The sequence below is a fragment of the Lepeophtheirus salmonis genome, chromosome 1 (assembly GCF_016086655.4).
Source record: "Lepeophtheirus salmonis chromosome 1, UVic_Lsal_1.4, whole genome shotgun sequence".
Lineage (NCBI taxonomy): Eukaryota > Metazoa > Arthropoda > Copepoda > Siphonostomatoida > Caligidae > Lepeophtheirus > Lepeophtheirus salmonis.
In genome coordinates this window covers 22,581,117-22,601,125 of record NC_052131.2, presented here as the reverse complement: position 1 = coordinate 22,601,125, position 20,009 = coordinate 22,581,117, and the positions used below count along the sequence as shown (strand labels likewise).

General features: G+C 34.3%; 4 protein-coding genes and 1 long non-coding RNA gene across 9 annotated transcripts; 2 read left to right on the top strand and 3 right to left on the bottom strand.

Moving 5' to 3' along the window:
* Positions 1–3,231: 3,231 nt before the first annotated feature.
* Positions 3,232–7,223, bottom strand: LOC121121106 (uncharacterized). Of its 3 annotated transcripts, none has more exons than XM_040715990.2 (4): positions 6,613–7,223; positions 5,423–5,756; positions 3,886–5,357; positions 3,232–3,607 (listed from the first exon to the last, which is right to left on the bottom strand). In XM_040715990.2, exons 1-4 carry the CDS (start codon positions 6,892–6,894, stop codon positions 3,434–3,436), a joined length of 2,262 nt encoding a protein of 753 aa, XP_040571924.1. In that variant the 5' UTR covers positions 6,895–7,223; the 3' UTR covers positions 3,232–3,433. The 3 variants fall into 3 exon arrangements, with proteins under 3 accessions (XP_040571924.1, XP_040571932.1, XP_071745394.1); XM_040715998.2 differs by having other exon boundaries at positions 7,014–7,135; XM_071889293.1 differs by lacking the exon at positions 6,613–7,223 and adding an exon at positions 5,867–6,019.
* Positions 7,224–7,417: 194 nt separating this feature from the next.
* SCCRO3 (defective in cullin neddylation 1 domain containing SCCRO3) lies at positions 7,418–10,448 on the top strand. Of its 2 annotated transcripts, XM_040715947.2 has the most exons (3): positions 7,418–9,020; positions 9,076–9,286; positions 9,339–10,448. In XM_040715947.2, exons 2-3 carry the CDS (start codon positions 9,145–9,147, stop codon positions 10,151–10,153), a joined length of 957 nt encoding a protein of 318 aa, XP_040571881.1. In that variant the 5' UTR covers positions 7,418–9,020; positions 9,076–9,144; the 3' UTR covers positions 10,154–10,448. The 2 variants fall into 2 exon arrangements, with proteins under 2 accessions (XP_040571881.1, XP_040571874.1); XM_040715940.2 differs by having other exon boundaries at positions 8,963–9,286.
* Positions 10,449–10,768: 320 nt separating this feature from the next.
* LOC121121086 (histone H3.3A) lies at positions 10,769–12,572 on the bottom strand. Of its 2 annotated transcripts, none has more exons than XM_040715974.2 (3): positions 11,727–12,572; positions 11,501–11,658; positions 10,769–11,437 (listed from the first exon to the last, which is right to left on the bottom strand). In XM_040715974.2, exons 1-2 carry the CDS (start codon positions 12,006–12,008, stop codon positions 11,530–11,532), a joined length of 411 nt encoding a protein of 136 aa, XP_040571908.1. In that variant the 5' UTR covers positions 12,009–12,572; the 3' UTR covers positions 10,769–11,437; positions 11,501–11,529. The 2 variants fall into 2 exon arrangements, with proteins under 2 accessions (XP_040571908.1, XP_040571912.1); XM_040715978.2 differs by having other exon boundaries at positions 10,769–11,433; positions 11,727–12,154.
* Positions 12,573–13,639: 1,067 nt separating this feature from the next.
* Positions 13,640–15,305, top strand: LOC121121058 (carnosine N-methyltransferase). The gene is made up of 4 exons (XM_040715928.2): positions 13,640–13,764; positions 13,830–14,115; positions 14,236–14,618; positions 14,691–15,305. The coding sequence occupies exons 2-4, from the start codon at positions 13,839–13,841 to the stop codon at positions 15,135–15,137; spliced, it is 1,107 nt and encodes a 368-aa protein (XP_040571862.1). The 5' UTR covers positions 13,640–13,764; positions 13,830–13,838; the 3' UTR covers positions 15,138–15,305.
* A 2,192-nt stretch (positions 15,306–17,497) lies between these two features.
* LOC121125627 (uncharacterized) lies at positions 17,498–18,779 on the bottom strand. Its single transcript, XR_005866714.2, has 3 exons — positions 18,186–18,779; positions 17,993–18,132; positions 17,498–17,930 (listed from the first exon to the last, which is right to left on the bottom strand). It is a non-coding gene; the product is annotated as an uncharacterized lncRNA (long non-coding RNA).
* Positions 18,780–20,009: the final 1,230 nt, after the last annotated feature.

The following is a 20,009-nucleotide window of genomic DNA, read 5'->3' as shown; positions in this document are numbered from 1 at the left end:
CGAATCGACAACCCATACCTAAAAAAAACTTTGAGACACGGGGAATCGATCTTGTTTTGTGAAAAAAAAATCAACTTATTGGCGAAAAATCTAACTTACCCTCCAGAGCCTAGGAACCTGATCTGATTAGAATTAAACATAATCTTACGTACGTAACTCAAAATTCTGAACAACTTTTATTTCTAAAGTATGTATCTGTCGCCGTTTTTGAAATAAGTACGTTTTTATCATTCTTTTTCTAAGCGGGGCGTACATCACACACACACATAAATTATTTTAATATTATGTAGGATAGGATAAACTATAACATTCTTCATCCCAAGAATTATGGATAAGTTATTAGGATCTAAAGAAAAGTATCGTTTTGCATCATTTTTTAGGGTAAAAATGGAAATATATGGAATTCAGAACAAGATACATAATCAATAAAAACACTTTTTAATCATAAAGAACACTTCCACATAAGTTTTATTATACATACCAACAGGCAGCGTGAATAATTCTTAATATTTTAAGCTTTTTTTTGTTTAATATGAGGCAAAAGAGTTCTAATATATCCCTCTAAAAAAAAAAACAGTATAAGATTCAAAAAATCCCATAAAAGAAGAAAGCAGTGATCGAAAATCTGGCCCTCTCAGCTCAATGAACTTGTTGATCAGGAAACCCACCACAAAAACAACATGCAAGATGCAACTAAAGATAAAGTAAAGTAGTAGTATTCCAGGGACGACGTATCCAGACAGGTCCTGGGGATAAAGGATGTTATGACTATAAGAGAGGGAGGAGTCAAACGGAGGGTCCAAAAACGGCAATGTCCCTTATGGAGTTGTACTGCTGTTTTAAGGAGGACAATCCTAAGGTGGTAATTGGCAAATCGAAGTTTGCTGAACTAAGGCCACCTCATATCTGTCTCAGTTCAGATACTCCGAAAAATGTGTGTCTGTGTAGGTACCACGAGAACACCTCTCTGGTCCTGGAATGTGTGCAGCGCCATGTTCCTCGCATAGTATTGAAGAGCTCAACTGAATTTGTCAGCTCCGTGGTGTACAGCACTGATTACCCACTGTGTATGCTGAATACCTGTGAGGAGTGCCGGAATACCCGATTTTTCCAGACCAGTATTGTGGACCACATACCAGGTGAGGAGAAACAACTGAAGACCACATGGTATACCTGGGGTACGTCGGGGGAGTGCAGCTGAAGGTGTAAAAGACTGGAATACTAGGAGATGTACTACAACTTCTGACAAGCAGTGCACCACAATTTCTCAAGCACTGCTTTATTAAGCGAAAGTAGAGTACAGTGTTTGAGGAGAAAAAGAATACAGTCCAAGCAGACAGACTCTGTGGCCCTACAGGTGGACTTTGCTGAGAATTACACAGCATTGTATCAAAATGAGATCCTGTTGGCCCACTGAAACCAAAAGCAGGTGACCATCTTCACCTCTGTTGCCTGATCTGATGCAGATCCATTGTTATATGTGGTGGTGAGTGATAGCCTGGACCATTATAAGAAGGCTGTGGTAACATTCCTGATAAGGGTTATTCAAAATATCTGACAAAAACATCCCCACATGAGACAGATCCACAGCGACGGTGCGGCCTCCCAGTTTAAGAAAAAATTTCGGTGGATATTTTTGTCATCAAGTTTCCACAACATGTTCCCCAACCTCCATGCTGAGTGGCACTTTTTGCCACGAGTCATGGCAGTCAACAGTGATGGAGGCACGGTGAAGCGGGCTGTCAGCACAGCTGTGTTCAGCCGACAGGTAATTATCCAGACTGCTGCCGATTTTGCCAAAGTCGCTGAAACGAGATACCCAAACATCACGATCGAAGAGGTGACTCACGAGGAGATTGCGAGCTTCCCAGAAAAACAGGAGTTGAAGGGCAAGTGGGAATATGTGTCCACCCTTCATGGCACATCAGTTCGAGATTGTGTCATGGGGACGGATCAAACACATGTACTCCACTGCTCAGGCATCATACCTGCATATTTTTCTCTCTTCAATCATAAGAACCACAAAAAGACGACACAGGAACCGAAATTCAGAACCTACGAAAAAATGAGGTGTTGTTATTAATTTTGATTTTCACATTTGAAATAGGATTTTACGTTTTTAATATGAATTCAATAGGCTGTAAGGTGTAGCCTTTTCTCTTGTAAAAAAATAATTAAAAATCAACAATCACACCAAATAATCAATCCCTGAGTGAAACTGTGATATGTGTGGATATATGTATTTGGTTTAGCTGACAAGCAATATTCTTAAACTAAGTAATATAACTAAACACCACCTTTTAAATGGGGCACTGAAGTAAAGCATATGTAGGTGAAGCCCCATTTATGTGTTGTTTTTTTTGTCTATTTCAGACGTGTAAAATAAAGCATAAATGTAACGTCTGTAACGGTAATGTTTTGTAACTATTTCTTTAAAAGGAAAAAAAAGTTTTTCTATATATGATTTTTGGGTACCACAAACCCTTCCCTACAAAATGATATTTAACATTGTTAGTCTTTGAAATTTACAGAGACTTTATTATGGGTTCAGTGAGCTCAAAAAGCTTGTCCAATTCTGTAACATCCGTAACGCGTAACGCTGGATATTGTCACCTCTCTCACAATCCAAAGGTTCAAAACATTTTCTATCGCAGGCTGATATACCAGTATAGTATATGTAACTAAACTTTGTATATTAAATTATCTCATTCAAATCAATACCTTATTAATGTTAAGCTTAGTTTTCAAATTTCTCACTGAGTGTAACGTCTTTAACGCTGGAATTGCCCATATACTTTCTAAAGTTGATTTTTTGATAACTTATGAAACAGAGAGTTGATTAAGTTTTAAAAAATGCCTATAATTTCTTTAGATATAGTGTTATATATTTTTTTTAATATCTGAAACCCTGAAACGATGTAAATTAAGTTACTGCAAACAGATTTTTATAGATCTTTTTTTGTTTAAAAGCACCATGTATTAGGAAGGATGGACATTGTGTGCATCTTTCTTTACACATTTCAACTTTTTTTTAATAATACAACAATAGAACCGAAAATCATGGAGCGGAGCAAAGACGAAGATTCTTTGTCCTTATATTAGCTCCTCATTCTTGTTAGTTGTTACTATTAACTGTATTATGTGTCAATATGTCTTCATATCCAGACACAGATGAGACACTCAAAAAACACGAGAAAAAATGACATTTACAAATACATATTGATATTTATATTTTTTCATATTTATTTTTTTTTATTATTATATATATATATATTCTTACAATCAGCTCCCCAAAACACAAAATTGAAAGTTGAGGTTCTGAAAAAATATCCGACGCGTAGAGAAATGATTAAACGAGGAGAAAAATAAAATTAAAATAATAATAATAAAAAACCAATAGAAGATAGATAAGACTTATATTCATCATTCGTCTTCACTGCTTATAAATCCCACAATTTTGTACGGAAGCAATTTTTTCGGGCCTCCCTCCTTCCCCTCCAACATTAGCAACTTTATCGAGAGCTTCAATTCCAGAAACAACATGGCCAAAAATACCACTGAATTGTGTATGCATATTAGCCAAAATAATGCGAAATTGCGATGCAACCTAGATATATAATATAGATAATCATTAGATAGGTAAACTTGAAATGTTCGAAACATTTTAACATATACATAGTTATATCAAAATGTTACTTAACACATATATAGTATTTATGTGTTTAGAGTAAAATAAGTATTTATTAAATGCTTATTATATAATTAATTTACTGTCAAGAGTAGAGGCAACTATGCTAAATAACAAATTCAATAAATACTATTTTGTTAACTTGGAATCGAAACGAAAAAAAAAACACACTCAAACAATATCAATAGTCTTATTACCTGATTCAAAGTGGAGTGCTTTTTGGACATTCTCCTCATTCCAACTGCGCCTCTTACACAGGCTAACTTGGTGTCATCGGGGGTAAATAAGGTTCCACCATCAAATGCAGCGCGACCACCTCTACCAGAATTGTGCTCCCAATCTCCGCAGATAACAGACTCATTTTTCCACGCTTGAAAGAACTGACATCCACGGTATCCAAAGCCCTTATCTCCAGTGATCAGCATTTGGAAATTTTGAGACATTTTAGGAGCAACAATGGGCTCAACTTCGATAATCACTCGCCCAAGTTTTTTTCCCTCCATAACAATATCGAGATAGAATCTTGGATTCATAGATGCAGGTAGAGATGTATGGGGTGACGGGAGCATGAGACTTTGATGCTGGTGTTGTTGAACAGCTGCCGCTACGGCAGCTGCTTGGTGCGCGGCTGCTACGGCTGCAACAGCAGCAGCCTGACGATGGTGATGATCAAAATGACCATGGCCTGGATGAGTAGCAGACGAAGGTCCACGTAAATTAGATAATAATGTTTGTTGCTGTAAGGACCCATTGTTAGAAGAAATAGGAGGAGTTCCAACTGGCGTTCCAATTGTGCCACCCATATTACCCAAAACTCCAGGTCGACAAACAGGTTGCTTATCAATATTAAGACTTGCGATTCTTGCAAAAGAGAGAGGTTTAGAATCTCCATGTTGTGCTGCTCCAGCAACATTGACCCCTCTACTGTCGTCTGTAGAAGAATTAGAGACTGTGTCTGATGATACATCTACAGTGTTGGAGGTTACTGGTACAACAGAAGAACCATTACTTCCCCCAGGAGCAACAATAGGTGCACCCGCTAATTCCACTGAGTTAACAAATCCATTATGAGCCCCAAAGTAGTTGTCACTCACGGAAGGTAAATTTGACTCCAAAGAAGGCGCTTCCACTTTTTGCCAAGGATTCGTAGATGCTTTGTTGGGCGGTTGAGAAGTAGATACTGAAGATGGAATAAGCTTTTTAGTAGTATTTTCATCTTGATAGGCAATCTGAGTGATAGCTGTAACCAATTCCTGTCCATATATTGCACCAGATGAAAAACCACCGCCATCACTCTGACCTGATGGAACGAATGCTTCAGCGGTCGCAGAAAAATCCGAAGCCACCGCAGGTGATTTATAATAAACTGCATCCATCAGACTTGGAACTTTTCCATTTCCATATCGATCACTTGTTAAAGCTGGTTCGGATCCACCATTTACTAGGTAATCCCCGACAGGAACATACCCTTTTTTTGTAGGAGCTGGATTTGGCAATGCTGCCGGATGATGATGATGATGATGGTGAAGGATTTGAGTTGATTGAGGATTATCGTGATGATGATGATCCACTCCACCTATTAATTTTGAACCAGATGAACGAAACATAATGCCACTGGCCAAGCTCGATACACAGAAATTGGCCAGGAAAAATGTATGGTCAATTGGAACTAAAGAAACATCCGCATTAATATTGTCTGATTGTATTATATTGTTATTAATCAAGTAGCCTTACCACTTTTATCCTGCTTAGGCCTAATGGGTTTTTCGTGTTTCAGTATGGCTTCAGTTGCAGCCCTTACTGTATTGATATCTAATATTTGTCCTGAATTAACAATGAATTCACTTAAAGAACTTTTTGTAACAAGTTCCGAAAATCGACGATTTAAGCTTTCTCTATCGCGGATGAGATTGCCATAAATTTCACTCACTTGCGCAGGAGTAACACTTGTCAATTGCAATGCCGTTTTAAGGAGGTTTTCTTCACATTCTATCAAACTATCTGACCAAGTCATGTCCATCAGTTGATGATCCAACAACATTTGAACGGCATTCAATGACTCTTTCACCTATAATAATTGAATATTTAAGTTCATTTCTAACATGAATGTCCATACAGATATAATTATATTTAAAATTAATTTTCTACAGTTCAGAATGAGAGAGAAAGTTCATTTACATATTTATCAAACTTCCACTTTCTTAAGAATAAAGGATAATCACAATCATGAGAAATCGGAACACAACTAAAAAATAATAGAGATTCATTGCATGAGAAGGTAAATCTTACTTTAAACAAAAAAAGATTATAAATCATAAAGAAAGAATATAGGGTGTTGAATTTTTGTAGAAAATATGAAAGATCTTAATTATATTTTGACTGTCAAATTAAATTTAGATTGTGTAGATAATATCTTTATTCGGAAATTTAATACGAATTTATTATAACACTATTGATACATTTGCACGCATAAAAAAAACCTTTAGTGTTATTAAAAAAAAAAAATGAAAAACTAAATAAAGGTATGAAACATTGGGTCAACTAAGAGCGAATATTTCATATCCTTCCTAAAAAAGATTTGAACTCTATTTTAATTTCATACAACATATAGAGGCAACTCAGTCATATATATATATAGTTAAAATAAATAAATTGAATGAATAGAAAGGGTTTTTTGATAAAAATCAAGAAGTATGGAGCATATATTCAACCCATCTCTCATAAGGAACTCAATTCTTCTGTATAAATAAACAAATTAAGTGATCAATTTCAGGTTATTAAGGATACAAGGAGGAAGATAAAACTACATCTGGTATGAATAGCTTGTAAAAGGATATGAGCATAAGAAAAAGGAATGTAATTGACAGGTCAAGAAGCCACAAGAGCTTGGGTGGATAAGCAAGTAGAAGAGGCTGTTGAATGACCTTTAGGAAGAAGTCCCGCTGATAGTTTTCGAGCCTTCGGATATCTTTGATGAGATGGAGTGAGGTCGTTATTTCCTGTTTGGTTTTAATGGAAACGGCTGCAGCAACCACAGGGAGGCTGTTAGAATTGACGGAAGGAAGACCTCCACCGGAGGAACTGTTGGATGAGTTGGAACTAACGAGTCCGACCCCATTGTTAGGATTGACGCTATTAAGACCCGGGGCTGAACCCTCAGGAGTGCTCAACGATAAAGAACTCGTATCGCCTCCACTGACAGTCATAATCCCGCTATTCTTCCTTTTTTTTTCCCTGTCTAACGGATAACTCAGATAATGAATCACTCCAATCCCGAACTTTTTTTTCTTCTTTTTTCTCTCTCCTTCAACTTAATAATAATTACGTTGGATCCGATTCACCCTTATTCTGTCTGTATTCGATCAGTGCCTTCCTTCCTTCCTTCTTTCTTTCTTTCCTTCCTTCCTTCGTTCTTTCTTTTCTTTCCTTCTCTCTCTTTCTGCTTCTGTCTCGGTTAAGTTGCTCACTCGCTCGCTCGCTCTCCCTCCCTCCCTCCTTCCTTCCTTCTTTCTTCCTCCCCTCTATTCTCTTATCTGTACGTCTCTCTCTCTGTCTCTCTCTCTCTCTTTCGCTTTTTATAAATATAAATGAATACGACCGTATGCGATACAAAAATATATTTCTCTGGGTATATATTTAAAGCCCCCTTCCCTTCCTCCCTTCTTTCTTTTTAGTAGTATCTGTATACCGTATACACTGTACACAGACACACACTCAACAAAGAAGAACAGTCTTCAATCGATAAACACATATATCTCCCTCTTTCCTTCTTTTCTCTTTTTTTTCCCCTCCCCTTGTTCCTTCTTCTCCTTCTCGGCGTCAGGAGCAAGCCATGCCATTTGATAGCCAGGGCATAGTCAAAACTCGAAGGACTGTAACAGTATACAATTACTGTCTACTACTACTACTATACTATAGTCTATACAATATTAAACCAATAATAGTTTTCTTTCTCCACCCGGCCCCCTTTTTCCGCCTTTCTTATTCTAATACTAACTTTTAAAAAACCTTTCTGTCACTCATCCCGCGCATCCGTCGACCATCATCTAATTCTCATCCCTCTTAAAGCTTTAAACGCTCGGAGTCCCATCGCCCATCTTCCTCCCTTTCTGTCATGGAACTCCGTCCCTTTTTTCTGTTCCTTTGTTATTATTATAACTGATACAATTTAATGAAATGGATGCCACATTTGGTAGAACTGATACTGTTTAGTCATTTGTTTCATATTTCATTGATTTTCTCAGTAATTAATTACGATGATAATGTATTCTTACATTTGTTGCCGAACTGAAACCCATAGGAAATATCTAAACTTAATCAATTTTTATTTCTCCATTATGAGCTTAAAAGGATTAAAATAATGTTATTTTTGGTAATTATGTCTAATTATCATGAAGTAATAGCCAAGGCTGATCACTGATGAGTGAGTCGCTAGTCAGCACTCAATCGACACATTTATTTTGACTTGGAGTCTAATGGAATAGAGCATAAAATCCAACGTCAAGAAATATAGGAATTAATTTTAAGTTCTCTGTGCTATAAAAAACAAGTCAACATAAAATTTCCTTTAAGAGACACACATAAACAATAAATTATTCTTAATTAATAATTTAGAATAGTATGTTGTGATCCTCGCTCCACATCTAGCTATTTGAATTAAGCGAACACACAAGAATCAACTGACTTTGTGAATTAATACCATTAGTACAAAAAAGTTACTGGATTACTTGTAACATAAAAATTTTGTACTAACACGACCTGAAGTGAATACTATATTTTTGAAGGAATAATGCATCCGTTGAAATAATTAATGCAATATTTTTTGAAATATTTAATTTATAAAACCCTTTAACAAATATCTAGTTTGATTTTGAACTGTATAAATTCAGTCAGTCTATCATGTTTTACCCAAGAAATATTTTAAGGGATTTCAAATATTACAGTAAAATGGAAGATTTGATAAACATAACACGTGATGTTAATATATAATATAATATTTGTCGTAGTTTAATTCACCAGATTGCGAGATTGGAGTTTCAGGTCCTACAGCTAGATAGTATTAAAAGTTAATATAGGGAAATAAAAAAGTTTGATATTTTATAAATTATCTATTATCTATTACTTTATGTAGCAGTTTGTGATGAGAATGAATGAGGGGGGTTAGTTTTGTTTTTGTGACGTAATGAGAGTGTACATGAAAGGAGGTTGCGTGCGTAGTTGAGGAAGCTAGGCTGTGTACTGCTGAGTGTAGGGGTATTCTTCTAGCTAGCTGCTAAGTGGTGAGAAGTGATAGATTAGTATTAGACATACATTAGTGGCACTGATGGAGGAGGTGAGCTGAATGCTGAAATTCTCTAAAGTAATTCCTAATTAGTTCTAATAAGTAGTAGTATTTGGTGCACAGGGTTGCGTAAGTGAGAGGTGGAAGAGTGATATGTGACCTGTGTTGAAAAGTCATGATGGGTAATATCCTGTGTGGTGAAGGCGGAGGCGGAGGCCGTTGCTTTTGCTGCTATGAAGGTCATAAACGACAGAGGAGGTCCAGTTATGGAGGGAAGAGTAAGAAGGAGGTGAAGACCTTCACGGATTTGATTTCCGGTAGGTGAGGAACTCTTAAGTGGCAACTCCTAACTCTAACTCTACTTTTCAGTTTCCGAGTGTGTGAATGGAGAGAGCCCGAGTAGTGGAAGTGGAGCGTCGGGAGGCGTCGGAGATGAGAAGGAGGAGCCCAGACAGGAGACTCCTCTTGAAGAGAGAAGAGCTCTCACTCCCCTCAAAATAGTGTCTGAATCGGATATCTCTGCCTTATTCGATATTTACCATGATTCAGAGAACCTCATTCTTTCAGAGGGTGTTCAGAAGCTATGTGCGGATCTTGAGCTTCAGCCAGAGGAGTTTCGTATTCTCATTTTAGCATGGAAATGCAAGGCCGAAAGGATGTGTCGACTCACTCGCTTAGAATTTATTGAGGGCCTCAAAAGTCTAGGAGCAGATGATGTGGCTTCCTTAAAAAGGCATCTAACAGCGTGTTCAGTCAGGGTCAATGAGGTTCAAGAATCTTCCTCAAACTTTTCCTATAATGCTTCATTCAGAGACTTGTACCGTTTTACATACAAATTTGGCTTAGAGCCTGGTCAACGCATTTTACCCACGGAAATGGCCACTAGTCTATGGCAACTCGTATTTAGTCAAAGAACATCATCACAGTCGCTAAATATTATTCTCCCCAAGTGGTTTCATTTCTTGAAAATTCATCCGTTTATTAGAGGAATCTCCAAAGATACTTGGAATATGTTTTTAAACTTTTTAGAAATTGTTGGCTCGGATTTGTCTTCGTATGACGATACTGAGGCATGGCCAAGTCTCTTAGATGACTTTGTGGAATTTGAGAATGACAAACTAAATCAAAATATTGTTGATATTAAAGATGCGAATAATGACAAATACAGTGTGTCTTCAACCTAATAGATGAATTATCCATCCAAGGATGTAGTTATCATCTCTCTCTCGCACTTACACACAACACTCATTTTTTGCATTGTTTTATAGATCTACTACATACACAGCCAATAATATTTTCAAATTTCGTCATACTATGAATAGTTTTGTTATAATTATATATTAGAAGAAAGAAAAATGTTTGTTTTGTGTCCAGGTGCGTTATGTACGAATCCATACGGTTGTGACTGTATTTTCTCTTTTTTAATCCCGAATCTATCTGTCACTGTTAAATAATGAATTTATATAATATGTTTACAAAGTTTCGTTTCTTTCTTTCCTTATGAACTTATCTACGTCTACTACATATGAACAATTGAATAGTAATAAGAGAAAGATAAAAGTTATAACCCCACTAACACTTAGGAAGCAGTAACAGCACCTGTCACTGAACTGTGCTTTTCGCGGTCTTTTATCTTGAGATTCAACGCAACCTCACATATGCACACCAACCCTACTAAGAAACGTACGTGCGAGAAGGTGTGGAAGGAAAACGCTAAGTACACCCTGTTCATGTGATTTAGATATACAAGCCTAACTGTACAACTTTCTCCGAAACAAAAACAAGGTCCTGATAAAATATTTTTGTAAAAAAATTCAGCTCAATGTTTAATTTTTGTACATACATTAACACAGAGGAAAAAAAGAACAATAGTTTCAAATAAATTTATAATCGCATAAATCTGTTAGGTCAGATAGGAATATAGTAATTATAGAGATAGATATATTATAAATAGTATACACAGAAACTAGGATACAAGTCACGCAAGAGAAACCATTTCAACATATTCAATGAGTATTATTAGAACTGAATCAAAAAATCTTGGGTTTGCCAGAGCGCTACTCACAATATATTGATGTTTCTCGAGTGTTCCAATTTGGTAAGGAGTATATTTAGGGGGAGGAGGAGGAAAAAGAAAAAAAGAAACTAGAGTCAATTTATAATGAAAATGTAACAAGTTTTTTTTTTTAATTGATCGAGGAATATTCTCTCTATCCATATATATTAATAAATACGGATAGATAGATATTAATGATAGTATATAAAAGAGTTGTTGTTTTTTTGCTCTAAAAAAAGAATGTTCGTTTACACAAAAAGTAAAATAATAAATAAAAAAATCCTTCCATGAACATTGAGCTTGACAAATGCATCCCACACACCCAACAAGGAGAACCGAGGGGAGAGCTGAGATTTCGTATAATACAAATTATGAAGAGAAACAACGAAGTGGGTGCTGCATCTGGATCTTCCTTTTTGAATAAGAAATAAAATATAGATGGTGATGGTAGTGTATAATGTAAATGTATATATACATAAATATTATGCAGGAAGGGAGACTCTCCTAAGCCCGTTCTCCGCGAATACGACGGGCCAATTGGATATCCTTGGGCATAATAGTGACACGTTTGGCGTGAATGGCGCACAAGTTGGTGTCTTCGAAGAGACCCACCAAATAGGCTTCAGAGGCTTCCTGGAAAGAGAGAATGAATGGTAGAGTGTGTGAGGGAGTGAGTGAGGGAGGGAGAGAGAACAACTTACTTGAAGTGCACCAATGGCAGCACTCTGGAACCGAAGATCCGTCTTAAAGTCTTGAGCAATCTCACGAACAAGACGTTGGAAAGGAAGTTTACGGATCAACAACTCCGTGGATTTTTGGTAACGACGAATCTCACGAAGAGCCACAGTACCAGGGCGATAACGATGAGGCTTCTTCACTCCACCAGTGGAAGGAGCAGATTTACGGGCTGCCTTGGTCGCCAATTGTTTACGAGGAGCCTTTCCTCCGGTGGATTTACGGGCAGTTTGCTTGGTACGCGCCATTTCAAATTAATTATCGATGGGGATGATGATTTAGAAATCCCAAATGGAAATACAACTCAAATTTTAGGAAAAAAGAATACTATTGATGCTACACTTAAACCGACAGCAGACTTGCTCCTCACTCGCTTCTTACTCACACACTAATCAAGAAACAGAAAAAACTCTTTCCCTCCACTCAAGACAAGCCTACTAGGACTCTCTCGGCCAAAACATGACGTCACAAAGACACTCCTCTCTCATTCGTCCAATACAACCGTTTGACTTTTTCTATTGGTAGAAATAAAACATGCTCCCATTGGCTACTTCACTACACATCATATCATTCATATCATTGGCTGCATCTCAATCCCTCTCAACATTCATCTTACTCCCTTATATTCCCAATTCATATAAAGGATTTCTCTCCGGATTCATGCCTCAAAAATATAATATAGCATAGCAATCTCATAAAACTATTATATAGTAATAGTATGAAGCTCGAGTCTATTCTCCTTTCTTGAGTGAGTTAATAAAAACTCAACTCAATCATGAATCATGTTAGTAACAGTAGTCAGTACACAACATAAAAGAAAATATTCGAGCGAGATTTTTCTCTATTTTTCTTTTTTTTTTCTGCCCCCTATGCTGTGAATTTAGGCGGGCGTCAAGCAGATGAAGAGCACAAGCACATTCAGGATGTCCATATTTTAGTCAACTTTCAACACGACCTATCTGCTCGTCATGGCCTTGATGGCTCAAATGCTGGATAATACCAAGGCTGCGAGGACCCTTACTACGAGAACCATACTTAAAATTATAACATTTTCAGGAATTGGAGCAAAAGTTGTCTTGATATTTTTTAGCTCTTGTGGCTATCGCCTCAAATTTTTCTCAATCCCTAAAGGTCATATTAGTTAGGATCTCATGAGGTTAAACTAAATAGTAGATCTAAGCTAATCCTAAAAAAAAATTTTTTTTAACTGATATTAATAATTATAGTCCAATTAAGGTATCCACACATTAAATGAATTTGGAATCGTCATTGTAAAGGCTACTCATGCAAATTGAGATATAATTGATGGACCATGTCAAATGTGCCATATTATAATTTATAGGTATCAGCTAATCATCCCAGAGATAAGCTTATAAATAAACGGAACTTCCCCTCCAATAATACTCACTCAACATATATTTCATATTTTATTATTCCTAATTGATAAGAGTATCGAATCCTTGCTTTAGGAGTATCATGATTCATGGTTCAATAATTTTGAATCCTTGTCTTTTCTTTTGTTAAATGAAATCTCTTTTCTATTATGTTTCATTAATTTTTTAAACTATGTTCTTTCCAAAAATTAACTCCAAATCGTTTAATAAATAGGATTATATAGTATGAGCTCTTAGTACATTTATCACATTAAACCTTTCCTAAATAAATGATAGCAACTCAAATATAACTATTAATTTTGATCGATGGAATACTCTCGAATAATTAATTTCATTGCATAATTTATGTTAAAAAAAAAAGAAAAGTAAGTACAAATTGAGGTAAGTAACCTATTATTGTATTATATGTTTTAATTTTGATTGAAAGTTTGAGTTCAAGACAGGAGGTAGGTTTGGAGAGAAAGAAAAGACCAGATATAGTTCTTGTCCACCCACACAAATTGTCTTCATCTTGTTTACAATTTTTTTTTTTTTTTGACTTTAGCTCCGGGAATTTTTTAATAGGAATTATTATTTATTTATAAATTATAATCATTAAATTTACTATTTAGTAAGTTATTATAGTAAATACTAATTAGTCGAAGTAACTATTTACATATTTAATTTTGAAATAAGTTTGTGGAAATGGCACCCGAGTCCAAGATAGAAAGAGATCGTCGAAAGGAGAAGGAACATTTTATTAGTGTTCTGAATGCATTTCGTAACTACAGTTCTGACTCCAAGGTCCGCTTTGAGAAAATCCGACAAAATATGAAGAAATCAATTCCTCAGGATCATCAGGATCTGTTGGACAAACATGGGTACAGCACATTTTTGAAGAATGCAGAGACATGTGTGGACGCGAATGCTGTTTTGATCGAGGATATAGTGGGGGACATGAACTCTGTTTTCGAGAATGATAGTGAGGCTCATAATTGTAAAAGCGTTTTTCCTCATCATAAAAAACAGTCCTTGGTGGACTGATGGCACTCCTTGAAGGAAAACGCTTCCATTCATATTCACTCGCTACTCTCCTTTTCAGGTGGACTCTACAGTGGGAATGATCATCCTAAAGAAGCCACTAGCATTATCAATATTGAAAAAGTTCAGAGCGTAATGAAAATGTTTGTTCGAGACTGGAGCAAGTGTGGAGAAGAGGAAAGGCGAGTCTGCTATGGGAAAATACTTTTAGAGCTGGAATCCATTTATCCTGCAGACACACGACACGATATAAAGGTTCTGGTTCCTGGTGCTGGACTTGGTAGACTTGCTTATGAGATTGCGAAGATGGGATTCTGCTCTGAAGGGAATGAGTTCTCACTCTTTATGCTCTTTGCTTCGAACTTCATACTTAACAAATGCAAGTTTGTTGAATGTTTTCAAGTTCATCCCTGGATTCACTCATTCTGCAACAATTATAAGCAAGTAATGAATTCCTTATATACTTAATACATGTTTGACACACATTATTGGCCACGCTAAATAAATCCCTTTCAGGAAGATATTCTTCGGTCCATCACTTTTCCGGATGAAGATCCAAACAGTCTTCAAGAAGGAGCACAATTTTCTATGGTAGCAGGGGACTTTTTGGAGGTGTATGGCCGTGATCCCTCATATGAAAATCATTTTGATTCTCTTATCTCTTGCTTCTTTTTGGACTGTGCACACAACATTTTAGACTTTATTCAGGTGATATACAAAGTGCTAAAACCCGGAGGAACTTGGATTAATTTTGGACCTTTACTCTATCATTATTCAGAGATGATTGGAGAAATTAGTATAGAGCCCAGCTATGATATAGTGCGTTCCTTGATTGAAGATTCGGGCTTTACATTCACAAATGAAGAGACTAATGTGCCCGTCTCCTACAATCAAAACCCAAAGTCCATGTTACAGTATAAATATAACTGTGTGTTTTTCACCTGTATCAAAAAAGAAAATTAAATGAGCAATCCCATCTTTGAATCGTAATTTTCACGAGGAATTCCTTTTATGTAAATGTGTTGAAGACAATAAATAGAGATTTCTAGAAAACTACTACATTTTATATTGTATCATGTTCCTCATAGTGTGATTTTTTAAACTTCTTATAAATATACAGTAATACCCGAACTATCAGAGAATTTTTTTTCGTAGTCTGCTAAGAACTAACATACTATTATTTCCTCATATAGAGGGTGGATTTTTTAAGGTATTGAAATGAAAAACTGGTTTATAGTAAAATCTAGTTTATCGAATCCGGACTAAAGAGAGTGTTGCTGTATCTGTCTAATTTAATTTATGTAACATGGTTGTTTCATTGAAAATTAGGCTTAAGGTCTTAATTAATGAGATAGTTTAAGGCAAAATTGAAATGGCATTGAATCTTTTGTACCTACGGTATTTAAATAAAAGTCAAGAAATTACAGTATTCATCTTTATTGCACAAAATAAATCAATCCAATTTAGTTACATATTTGCAACAACATTGTTCTCCCAATTTGTATTTTAATCAAACCTTCCATTTTAGGGTAATATTTAAAATCCCCAAAAAACTGTTATGGTTTAAAAAAGGATGGACTGACTTAATATAAATAACTCAAAATCGAAGTAAATATATGTTAAAGAGTTTTCTAAAGTAAATGTTTCAATAAATATTGAATTAATTATTATAACGGATGAATTTGCCTAGCTGAAGTTAATATTAACTTCAGTTCGTATTTGTACAGGATTATTATGTAGTAAGTTTCATTGAAATAATTAATTCCTTCATTGATTTTTTCCATGTTAATATTATTAATTCATAATGTCCGTAGAGCTATGTGTATTTGCACAATTCAAATAGTTTGATTTGGAGCCAAAATAACAAAATATTATTCCAAATTATTAATGAATAATAATTTATTATTGATGTGTGAAGTTTTAAGGAAATTTTATGTTGACTTATTATTTTAGATACTGAGAACTTAAACTGAATTCCTGGAGTCCGATTTGTAGTTTCTTGAGGTTGAATTTATAATATTTAGAGATTCCGGCTCCAATTCCATATTTCATAATTAATATTTGAAAATTAATTACATTATATTCAATGATGAATAGATGGTAGAATATTTAATATAAATTAATTATTTGAATCAAACTTATTAAATAATAATCTTACATACAAACTGAACTTGATACTTTATTTTTGAAGGGCAAATTCATTAGTTTAAATGATTTATTCAATAATTTTTTTATCATTTATTTAAGAAATCCCTTTAAACTTAGGTATGCAAAATATTTTTAATAATTAATTTAATAACTATTTATTGACGTTTAAAATTAAACTACAAACCCTATATAAAAATTTATTGCAGAAAAACATACTATTTTCTCTAATTAAGAATTTTGAAAAAATTATAGTGAGTAAAAAGTCTCAACTATCATCTGACAAAATTTAATTTGCCTGAAATCATTTATACTACCGCTGATCACTTAAATGTGATATGATCTTAGCAAATGTTTAAATTTAATTAAGATAAATTGATTGATTTATCAATAAATATATTCGTTGTATCTTGACAAGGTTGAGGAGACACAAACTATTTAAAGGTGGAGAGATTCAGGACGAACGAGAGAAGTGAGGAGAAGGAAAGGCGTGGAGGAATTATACAACGGTTATTTATAATAACATCTGTATTCTTATTAATACAAAAACCTACTCTTAATATATACATAAAATACACGACTATTTATACTTAAAACGAGATAAAAGACTGTACTTTACACAAAAATATATATATACAAGAAAATAAGAGAAGAGAACAAGGGGGAAGAAAACACTAATACATTACACTGATAAAAAACGTCTAAGTCAATTATACGTAGTATATCTTCATTAAACATTTTGCTAATAAATACTTTCGTTATACCCTCAAAAATCATAATAAAGTAGACAGATGATAGTCACATCAGTATTTTAAACCCTGATACCATAAGTCTTTCTCCCCCCGTCTCCTTGCACACATTTTTTCTACAGGATTATCAACTTTAGTTATAAGCATAGTTGATAATATTGTAGAGAAAATGCGTGCAAGGAGGAGGGGGGAAAGACATATGGTATCATTGTTTAAAATACTGATGTGATTATCATCTGCCTGCTTTATTATGATTTTTGAGGGTATAACAAAAGTATTTATTAGCAAAATGTTTAATGAAGATATACTACGTATAATTGACTTCGACGTTTTTTATCCGTTACAGTAGATTTGAAAACGTCACACTCTATGAAATTGTAATTCATTATGAACCTTATTCTCAGAATAATAGCTAATGAAACGACAAAGTAGAGTATTTGAAATATATTTGAAGCTCAAAGTTTAAAAAAGAAGGCTTTAATTAAATATAATCTACATACTAAAAAATAAACCATTAAACATTTAAGTTAAATATACAAAATTAAACAATTAAAATCATATAACTATTAATAATAATAAATTATAAATACAGAATATTGAAATAATAGATTGATCCAAATAATAATCCAAAACACAAACGAGACGTTGAGTTTAATCAAAAAGATGATCACCCCTCTTCTTCAAATGGAAGTTGCTATATACAATTGTGCACATGATAGATATATCTCTACCGATGAGATCTAACTAATTATTAATAATGAAGTAAATGTCAAAATCATAAAATTAGACAATAAATATAGTAATATGCCTTTTATGAGTTTTCTGAACACCATTTCTTGGAGCCCATCAACCATAGCTAAGCCTTAAGTGATAAAAAAGTAATATTTATTGACTATGTAATATTGGAAAACCTAATTATCATACCCAAGTCTTAAAGCGAAGTAAGTAGTCTCAGACAAACTAGTTGCTAACCATCCAAAGCTACTAACCCCGTTTTTGTGACCATTTAACCAGTTGTTTTTGCCCTTTACTGAGTTGTGTATCATAATTCTTGATATGTTTAGCTAAAATAGAATCATATTTTATGGTTAGATTTAAAAAAAAATTGAATACTTACTGTGAGATAGTACAAAATTCAGAGTTCCATTTCGATATTCGTAAATACTTTTTACTGATAACTTGATCGTCATTTGGCGTGGATGACTCACAATATTTTTATATGTATTTCTATAAATAACATCCTCCATTAATTTAATTATGGTTCCTCGGGAAGGGATAAGTTTACCCTTGTATTTCTCCATAAATTTTTTGAACGTACATGATTGGCAATGGATAAGGTTATATTACATGCAATAAGCATCGTTGTGAGATCAGAGTTAAAGTCTGACTTGATGTATTCATCGTTAAATTGATTTTATAGATGAATATCCATACTCTTGTTATGAGATGAGGATAATGAGTGGCGTGTAATTCTAGACAGGGGTCTAAAGGCACATTTATATCGACAAATCCGACAAACCATCTGTTTATCATCCGGTAAGTATTTTCCAAATTCCTAGGCCTCCATTTTCAGAAATCCAGACAGAAGGCGACGTTATTTTAGGCATTTAATTCAGTTCTCTATCGACTATCCCCATCTAATATTATTATATTAATATTGAATAATAAAGGCGGGAATGATAACGTTCTTAATTGATAGAAGAAGATGTATATTATTTAATCAAAGATGCCATAAGTATTTCTTCTCTTCTCCTCGCACGCTTTTCTATTCTTACCAAAATTATCACCCTTAGTTATAAGTAGGGTTGTTGGAATCGTTGAAAAGAACGAATTTGATTGGTTGAAAGAGATTATATAAAAAAAGGAATGAAACACGTTGGTACCCTTGCATCTTCTAAACAACTGTTCCTCAGTATTGTATTTATTTATCATTATTCTTTTCCGTTTCTACTATACTCCATTAATATATACTTCACATATTTTATTTGCACCATCAAAACATCTTAATTGTGCTTCTCTATACTTACGGACTCCGGTCAATCTGTTAGACGTCATCCTTGAATGTTCTTTCAAATAGAAGTTATATAATTGTATATCGGGTCTAAAGATGATTAGATATACTTTTTAAGCACCACCGAATGCACGATGTAATGACGGGTCTGATGTTCTCTAATAATATTTGGTCTTAGGAGTAATAAGGAAATTAGGGGTTAGGTTTGAAGTATTGAAGATGTATCATTGTCCATATTTGCAGTACAGCACGAATTCAAACTTATTAATGGAATTGAAATTTGTGATAGTAACTATTCATAGTAGTTATTCGTGCGTTATATGCATTAAGGGCACTAAAGGATTCTTAACAAGGAAAGGGTTTACTTAAAGTAGGAGTTGACTTTAGAAGGACTGAACACGAAGAGTTTCAATTAGCGCTTTTGGGTGGATAATATATTTTTCTTACAATATATTTTGTCTTATATAATTTTACTGAATATAATATGAATTTATATATAGCTATTTATACGGAAATAATATATATTAATAATATACAAGACGCCCCCTTAGGATGATTTATATTCTAGGGGATTACACATTACCATTGCGTCATTGCATAATATGATACTCAACTTCTTCTTCACTAAGTATGAGTATTTCGACCAAATTTAAGACTATTTCTCCCTTAGACTTGTCGTGACAGATTTGTCTTTTTCTAAATGGTTTTACGTCCCCATGTAAGAAATTAACATCTACAGCCTCATGCAAAAATTATTATAGTTTGCATTTAATTTACACACATGCTATTTACAATTTGTTATATCCACCTTGTATATTGATATTAATACTATTTTGTATCATACAATAAATTATAACTAACATTAATAGATTTTCTTTATAATATTATTTTGATTAAATAGTACCTATTAAAGCTATATTTTGGTGAAGG